General features: G+C 46.0%; 1 protein-coding gene across 2 annotated transcripts; it reads left to right on the forward strand.

Moving 5' to 3' along the window:
• UBE2B (ubiquitin conjugating enzyme E2 B) lies at positions 1-7,357 on the forward strand. Of its 2 annotated transcripts, none has more exons than XM_027468549.3 (6): positions 1-159; positions 2,920-3,000; positions 3,755-3,780; positions 4,799-4,888; positions 6,045-6,133; positions 6,788-7,357. In XM_027468549.3, exons 1-6 carry the CDS (start codon positions 116-118, stop codon positions 6,914-6,916), a joined length of 459 nt encoding a protein of 152 aa, XP_027324350.1. In that variant the 5' UTR covers positions 1-115; the 3' UTR covers positions 6,917-7,357. The 2 variants fall into 2 exon arrangements, with proteins under 2 accessions (XP_027324350.1, XP_005011291.4); XM_005011234.6 differs by lacking the exon at positions 1-159 and adding an exon at positions 1,035-1,058 and having other exon boundaries at positions 6,788-7,147.
• Positions 7,358-9,129: the final 1,772 nt, after the last annotated feature.

Here is a 9,129-nt window from a genome sequence, read left to right on the forward strand (position 1 = left end):
CGGCCCGGCGGCAGGGGCCCGCCCCCCGCGGAGGGAGACGCCATTGCGGGTTGTTTGTGCGGGCGGCGGCGGGAGGCGGTGCTGCGGCCCGGGGGGAGCGTGTTCCGCCGCCACCATGTCCACCCCGGCCCGGCGCCGGCTGATGCGAGACTTCAAGAGGTGAGGACAAGAGGGGGGGACACGGGGTGTCGTCTGCTTCCCTCTCAGCCGCTGTCCACCCCCCCCTTGGGGTTGGGGGGGCGCCCGGTGGCTGGGGCTGAGGGGATTCTGAGGGGATTCTGAGGGGGTTCTGAGGGGGTTCTGAGGGGATTGGGGCGCCCCAGGTTCTGGGCTCCCCTCAGGTTGGGGGGTGTCCCCCCCTCAGGTTCTGCCCCCCCCCCCGCCTCAGTTCTGGGCCACCCCATCGAATATTTGCCCCCCCCTTCTTCAAGTTCTAGGGTACCCCCCTCAGGTTCTGGGCCCCTCCCTTCAAGTTCTGGGGTCCCCCCCTTAACTTTCCCCCTCCCCCTCAGGTTCTGGGCTCCCCCTCAAGTTCTGGGTCCCTCCCTTCAAGTTCTGCCCCTCCTCAGGTTCTGGGTCTCCCTTCAGGTTCTAGGTCCCCCCCCCTCAAGTTCTAGGGTCCCCCCCTCAAGTTAAGCCCCCTCCCCAATTTCTGACGGCCCCTCAAGTTCTGGGATCCCCCCCTTCAAGTTCTGGGTCTTTTCTCTCCCCTCAGGTTCTGGGATCCCCCCCCCCAGTCCTGGACCCCCCATTCCTATGTGCTGAGACCACCCCAGAGCCGGGGGGTGCAGGGCCCGGTGCCCCCCAGCCCAGCCCTTAGCTCCCCCTCAGCACCAGCAGGGACCCAGCGCCGTGCTCATTAGCAGTGGTAATTAGCTGGAGGCTTTTAAATGGCCATGGCTGCCCCAGCGGGGTAACTCCACTTCCCGTCTGCCATGTAAATACGGCCCTAACGCATGGAAAGTCGCCGTGTGGTTTGGGCTGGGTTTTTTTTTGGGTAAACTTCAGGGTGTGCGGTGTGATTCCTGCGGGCCGGAGCGGCTCCTGGGCTGCTGGAGGTGAGTCAGCTGTGATAGCGTGGCTTTTTTTAGCGGAGCTGTGTTACACCAGGGCCTGAAAATACACGGGTAAACAGTTGACGTGTATTGTGTGGAGCTGAGCTGCGTGGCTGGCAGAGCTGCAGGGCCAAAAGCCCTGATCGATCCGAGAAGTTGGGATTTGTGAGGTGCAGGCCCTGCTTCTTGGGCTTTATTTGGGTGTGAGTGTTCGCTGTTTGGTGGTCCTCGATTCCCATTCGAATCACAACAGGATACTCGATGTTTTTTAATGTTATTGGGCTGCACAGGTGACCAAAAATCAGTGGTTCCTTCCGGGAGAAGGACTAGGTGGTGTTTCAGGACAGCAATCAGACTTTTTTATGATTTTGTGGCCTCAGAAGGACTGGCTTGATAATTTTGAAATTTAAGGTGGAAGAGACTGAAGCCATGGAGGAGTTTAACCAAGTGAGCACAGTGAGACATGGGACACATGCATGTTTGTTTATTGAATATTTGATCACTTTAATACCCCAAAATGTACTCAGCTTTCTCATGTCAGCGCTTTGCTTCTCTCCTTCCTACCCCTAAGTTATATTTTTATTTAGCCTTATGGTACTCTTACCTCATACTAAAAAACAGACTGTGCGCCATGAACTGTGATTCACTTTGTTAAATATAAACTCCTCCTGCATGCTGCAATTGTCAGGAGTCGTGGAGGGAGAGCAGTCCAGCAGATCCTGGATCATCCGATTTCACTAAACCATCGGAGAGAAAGGTTATTTTTAAAACAATATATATTTGCTGCTGGAAAAGGGGCTGCAAATACATTTCCCCTAACTCTTAAAAGCTTCCAGGCTCTGTTCGGATCAATTCAGCCTCCAGTCTTTGCCACAGCCCCTCGGGAGCCAGCCCTTTTGGCAGCAGGGTGCCGACGAGCTTTTAGAATCGATCCCAAACCCGGAGCCATCCTTCGGCCCCGCTGGTCTGGCTGAGTGCTCCGGCGGCGTCACTGGCACGCGGGCTGGCACGGGAGAGGTCCCGCTCCTGCTCCTGCCCAAAATAGTAGGTGGTTTGTGCTGCGGGTATGGAGCTGAACGGCCTGTGCTCGCAGCAGGGATGTAAACACAGCTCAGCAATCCCAGCTGCACGCTCAGCGTTACCCAAGAGGATGGGCAGAAGGAGGGCGTCTAGTTCTTGGAGCTGTCAGCATGCAGTGTGCTTTTCCTAGGCCAAGGGTTAAGGAACTAAACAGCATTTAAAGGCTTCCACTAGTGACTTAGAGACAAATGTTTACCATTGTTGAGCTGGTGGCAGGGAACAGCGCGCAGGTTTTCCCCTCGCTCCCTCTTCCCTTTCGAAGCAGGCAGCTTGCCAGCCAGAACAGGCTCACACCACATGCAGCCGCATCGTGCGCAGATCTGGGGATGCAGAAGTTGAGCTGTCGGTGCTTTGCCCTTGGTTCCTGCAAGCGTGCCCTGCAAATATCACTGCGTGGTGTTCAGCCCCTGCTTCTGGCTGGAACTTGTGCTCTTCTGCATTGTGGCAGCCAGCAGCAGTCGCTCTTTCATAACTTACTGGGTAGTACCATCAGTCCCAGCTGTGGGGCTTTAAATTACTCTTGCAGTTGATGCTCTTCTCCCTGAGCACTGAATTTATCCTGCTGGGTAGGTGCAGTGTGTTGGTGTAATGCCTGAGACACTCCTGGTGTGCATCACCTCGTAGTTCTGTATTTGGATCGTTGCTCCTCTGCACGTAACACTTCAGGTACTTGCTAATATGGGACGAGAGAAAATTTCTAAAAAGTGGCTGTTACAATCAAATTATGCTCACAGGTGGAGATATTTCACTTACGTAAGCCTTGTTCTATCTTTGTAATCCTTAGGTTGCAAGAAGACCCTCCTGTGGGTGTCAGTGGTGCACCGTCTGAGAATAATATAATGCAGTGGAATGCAGTTATATTTGGGTAAGAGCTTTTGGTCGCTACCAAGTCCTACATCAAAAGGCTAATAAAACCTGTTCCTTGGGTTGGTTTTTGTTTGTTTTATGATGCTTTCTTTGTTTTGTGGATGTGCACTCAGGAAACTTTAAAAATAAATAAATAAAAAAACAACCAAGTGTGCTGTCCCAGTGAAAATTTGTTTTCAGGGGGTTATAAAGAATGCCTAAGAAAGGCGATGAACAATTTTAATTCTTTCCTTTTGTTGAATAATGTTTGCCTGTGTTTTAATGAATAGATTGTAGAGGAATTGGGTTATGAAAAAGCAGGCTTGCTCTTTAAAAGTACATAAGAGCACCACATGTTCTTGGCTATTAAATCCAGATGTATTAGCAGTGATTGGACTGATTCCCAGGAGAATGAGGTACAGGTTCTATTACATTTATCTCTTAGAGGTCCCCTCCTGTAGGGTGTATCTTACATTCTTTCGTAAAAATGAAGTCAGCTTGCCAGCAGTTTGCTCGTTAGTTCAGCTCTAGCCTTACGCGTGGCACATGTGTCGTTGGGGATGATGAGGCAGTGGGTATCTGGACTTGCAGATTGATGTGGGAAAGTGCTAATTAAGACAGAGTTCCCATAAATTGCCTCCGGATGTTTCTCTAAATATTTACATGATTGCATCCACTTCTATCATGAAGAGGATGAGGAAGAAAATATATATTTACTGTGCATGTTTAGAAGTAATGATCATTATTAACCAGTTTATTTTTAAACCTTTCAGGCCAGAAGGGACACCTTTCGAAGATGGTAAGCAGCTAACTTCTGTTCCTTCCATCATTCTTGTAAATATTGCCAGTGTTAACGCTGCTCTGCTTTGAGGAATAATAGATGTTATAGAAGTTGGAACAAGCTAAGCAAGGAAAAAGAATAAAGGAGTAAGGTCTTGTTGGCCCTGAAAATACCGTGTTTTGCTGTAAGTGGTGTCCAGTCAGAGTGGCTCGTTACACAGCTGTGAAGCACTGCTCACATCGAGGCTTGTTCAGACACAGAACGCTCAAACTTTTAGTGAGGGAAGTTGGCCCAGTGCTGCCAGATGTTTTCACATCTCTGCAGATAAGCTCAGCAAGAGAGCTGAGCAGGACACTTTTCTGGTTCTGTCTTTGTAGCGTGCTTGATTCATCTCTGCTCTTCTAACTAAGAGCAGGTGAAAAATCTTGAATTGCTCTGAATATAGAACTTGGGGAGGGGAGGGGGGATACCCACTCCGTATGTAAACAGGGAAGTTGCTGTGTAATGAGCCTCCTGTAAGCATATGAGGGGTAATGAGTTTAATAATTGTAGTATTACTGCAGTAATCAGCAGCAGATGGGGTTTTCTCTGTGTTGGGTTGGAGGAGTTACAGTGAGTTATTCACTGATCCATAATAAAGGTTTTCAGTGAATCAGCCATGAGCTCCAAAGGCTGGGATTGCTGATTATGAAATTCCAGGGTTTCTTTGCTGGCACCACGTTGCCTTCTTAATGAAACACCTTAAAGTCACCGTAGTCCATAGAGCAGGCATATTCGGTCACAGGAACAGGGAGGAGGGCAGGGGGATAATTGTTGGACCTAGCTGCTGCTGCTGTTACTGCCATTACCAAGTAGGATTTCCACAGTTCCATTATCTCTTGAAACATCTGAAAAGAAACCAGACTCAATGTGGTTTGTTTGTATAATGGTGGGAAAAAATACTGATTGTAGAGCATGTGAATTAACTTGCTTAGTATGTTCCTGGAGGGTTTTTGGGTTTTTAATCACCTGATGGTGTTTATGTTTGTTTGGACAGGTACTTTTAAACTAGTAATAGAATTTTCAGAAGAATATCCGAATAAACCTCCGACTGTTAGGTTTTTATCAAAAATGTTCCATCCAAATGGTGAGTAAATCATTTTTATTTAGCCCTAACACCCATTAAATATTACAGTGCAGTCATGTATTCTGCAAAGCTCCGGGATGCTCAGCAGCTCTCTCTCTCAATCCACCACCACCTCCTAAGTAGACGTCTAAGGCAGTAGCTGCTTGATGAAAAACTTGAGAATTATGGTGCTGTTAGGAAGCAGCCATCCATTTTTTTCCAATCAATACATATCAACGCGTGCGAGCACTGTCAGCAGGAGCTGTGCTGAGGCTGGCACAAAGGGGGAGTCCTGCTGCAGATCCCTGCCCCCTTCCATTTTACAGCACTCCTGTCTGTGCAGACACATCTCAAGTTGAAGCAGGGAACTGATGAAGCCCAACATTACCCATTTCTGTCAGCTGAGGTTTCAGCCAAGTCAGTGCCTTCCTGGGATTCCCTGTGCCAAGCAGTGCCAGCACAGGGGGCAGGGGAGAGCAGAGGGGAAGGGGCTGACCCTGCCTCAGTCGTGAGGGCAGCCTGAGAGAGAGTGCTGTGGTTCCTCCTGCAGCTCTTCACGGGTTTCATCCAGTTGTTGGATGCATCCAACAGGGTGTGCAAGTTGGCATGACAAATCTCAGCTTCTTACAAGCTTCTGTGCTCAGACTCCTGATAGCTATGCAGGCAGAAGTAGAACTTCAGGCACGCTTTTCAGTATTTTCTGTTGTCTGCCTTAGCATCTCTCCTGCTGAGTGCAGAGTGTGTGAAAACAGAGAGCAGAGCTCCCCATTCAGCGCGTGGTGACTGAGAGAGCCTCGGCTGGTGCAGTGCATCCCGTGCCTGCAGCAAATATCTCTGCTCGCTGGGAGGCATTACAGCAGTTTGAATCTGGGCTGGTCACACAGGAGGAGCAAGAAGCTGGGTCTGGGTCTACCAATTCTTGTCTTAGTGCTGTCATCTTTGGCCCTTCCTCCTTTTCCTCTGAAGTGTTTTGTTTCTTCCAGTAATCTATCTCCTTCAAAATACAGGGTGTCAAGCCAGATGGGAGTGTCAGGCATAACTGCTATGCTCTGTCCTAATGCATTAATTTAAACACAGGCTGAAGTGATACAGTAATTAATTCCTTGAATGGTATTTAATAAAATAAATGTAAAATAAATTTGATCATTTCTAAGTGGTATCTGTGTTGTATTCACAGTTTATGCAGATGGTAGCATATGTTTAGATATTCTTCAGAATCGATGGAGTCCAACATACGATGTTTCATCTATTTTAACTTCAATTCAGGTAAGTTTGCATCTCTTTAATAATTATGTTGTATTATGCCACTAAGCATGTGTAAGTCTTAGTCTCTATTCCAGAATACACAGCTCAGTGGTGTGGCTAGTGAGTGTCTGTATCACAGAACTTCAAATACTTGCAGACTAAGCAGTAGTTTTTTAGGTCAAATAAAGACAAAGGGCTGACCTAGGTAATTACTGATTTTGACCTACAAAACTACCAGTGGTTATTTTTACAGGAAAACAGTTACTGGTTTGGATTCGTTTTTAACTGTTTTCAGCCAAGCTAGGCAAGCAGTTGTAATATTTGTATAATGTTTGAAATATTGCAACCTTTTCACAAAGCCTTGGCGTGTGAGTTCCTCAGGGTGACAGTATTGCTGAAATCTACTTAATTTGGAATAAGTAAAAAAGGGTGTAGCACGGCAAAAATGTTTTCTTTTCTCCTGGGTGATTGGTTTTATTTTTCTACCATGAAGTTGAGGAGGTATCTCAAGCCCCTCGTTAGTCCTGAATGATGTTAGTGGTGTAATGGCCAAATAATCAATTAGCATCATACTGCTAAACCTTGGATTTTCAGGTTATAAGTTGTTTGTTTGTTTGTTTTCCTTGTTCTAAAATGTGCTGGTTTGTCTCACTTTTTGTTCTCTCCTTCTTACAGTCTCTGCTTGATGAACCTAACCCAAACAGTCCGGCGAACAGCCAGGCAGCACAACTTTATCAGGAGAACAAACGTGAATACGAGAAAAGAGTTTCAGCTATTGTCGAACAAAGTTGGAATGACTCGTAACAGCTGCTTCGTTCCTCTCCATCCTCATAATCATTATGTACAATTTAACTCTCAATAGAAAGGCTACCAGAAATTTCAAGTGCCACAGCTCTAAGAATTTGCATAAAAACTCATCTGCAAACAGAATTAAGCCCTCCAGTTTAGGAAACGTAAAAGCTTGTGTATCTTGATTAACGTACTTTTTATTGCATGGTATGAACTAAGTTATTGCTACATAAATTTGTAATATATCCTGTTTGTATTTTTTTTCCAAGTGTATAATGTTGGTGTGGAGTTTTCATGACAGAATATACACATTTTGTAAATCTGTACTTTTTCAAATATTGAATGCCTTATTTTTGAATTCTTTAGATTTTTAAATTGGAGAAAAGCACTTAACAAAGTTTTTATATATAAATATTTCATGTAAAACTGTTAAATACATAACCTCAGTGCAAGACATCCTTCTCTCCTTCTGTATCTCTGTCAAAGGGCTCATTTTCAGTCTGTTTTCCCTTTTGCTACGTGCTGATTATGCCATGCACCTTACAAACAGAAGTTAATCCATGCTATGGTTGTCTTTGCTGTGGATATCTCCACTCCTAAGACTGTTTCTGTGGTTCTGTGTGTCCTCAGTTGTATGAGGAAGAGTCTTGGTAGCTGCCACGTTAGAGGGGACAAACAGATGTAACCCAAAACCAGCAGCAGAGCTGCAACAGCCCCATCACAGGCTTCAATAATAATGCAGTACCTTTTAATTTTTCATGGAGATTCTATTTTACCAAGCTGTAAAGTATTCTCATCTAAATATGTCCTATATTCATATATTCACTGTAATATAGTCTTGAGTATCTTCTACTAATTAAACAGGTGTCCCATTAGTTTCCAATGGACTGGGGAAAAATGAATCACCAACAGCAGAGAACGTGACTGCATGACTGTATATTTACTGGAATTATTCTTTGGAACCTGGCATCACATCTGCTTCACAGAGGTGCCAAATATCCTGAAGTTGCCAATTTTAAAGAAGTTTGGTTTTGTCTCTGTAAATGTTGATATGCTGATTTCTTCCTTTATTCTGTAAACCACAGCAGGTGTTTATAGTACCAAATTAGGCCTTTTTATCCTTCCAGCAATGAAATTGTAATCCCTTCGTCGTAATTCCAGCGAGCATTACCTATGTATTAAAACTCAAATCCCATACCAAAAAAAAAAAAAAATGCAGCTCACTGAAAAGCGATGAAAGTTTATTTCAGCTGGAGAAAAAAAATATTTATTATTAGTGAAAGCTATTTTGTGTAAATGCAATGGAACAGGAATATCAATTTGTACCTCACCTGCTCCTAAAGTTGTATGATTTATAGGAGCAGCACTATTAATTATAAGCACCGCACTTGGAATGCTTTTTAAACTGTTCTGTGTTGGGAGCTTGTGGAGCAAAAGCATTGCTCCTTAGAATCTAAGAAGTTTTAGAAAATTGCAGTTAGTTGTAGAGGCTTCAAAGTATTAGCACTAATACTACACTAAAATCTTGAAAAGTCACTTTTAAGTCAGGGAATTTACGTTTAAAAGATCTTGAAGCTCTAATTGGTAACAGAGCCCCCAGAGGACCCAGTTTGCCTTTTTGTAGCAGCGCTATGGAACAGGGGTAAGTAACATAAACCAGCATCAAGGCAAAGATGTTTACAAATCTAATACCAAAAAGGTTACTGTTTCTAAGAATTAGTCTAAATTCTGAGTATTTTTCTCACTTTAACCTCCCATTTCACTCCTTATTTTTGTTCCTTTGATGCGTGTGAGAAGAGATTCGCATTCAAGCTAATTCACATCAGTTTGGTTATTCCTGTGCAGCTCAGCCTGCTCACAGACCGATGAAGCTCAGGACGTTTGGTTTTGTGGGGGGGGGGTTTCTGAGACAGAACCGGGGCAGGAGGGGGTTTGATCAGCGACCAGTGCCACAAACTGGGCTGCCCCGAGCTGTACAGCCACACACACACTTCGGGGGCTGAGGCGCCTTCTCGGGGGAGGCCGGCAGGGACTGAGAGACCGCAGAGCCCCCCGTGGGGGCTGCGGGGCATTAACCGAGCCCCTCACGGTGCTCAAATTAAGAGAAATCCCAATTAAAAACACGGGAATTGGAGCCCCGCGGCCTTCCGGCAGGAAGGGGGCGGTGCAGGCCCCGGAAGCGCTCCCCGGGCGGCCTCCTCTGCCCTGGCGGAGCGGGGCGGGGCCTC

This window comes from Anas platyrhynchos, chromosome 14 (genome assembly GCF_047663525.1).
Source record: "Anas platyrhynchos isolate ZD024472 breed Pekin duck chromosome 14, IASCAAS_PekinDuck_T2T, whole genome shotgun sequence".
NCBI lineage: Eukaryota > Metazoa > Chordata > Aves > Anseriformes > Anatidae > Anas > Anas platyrhynchos.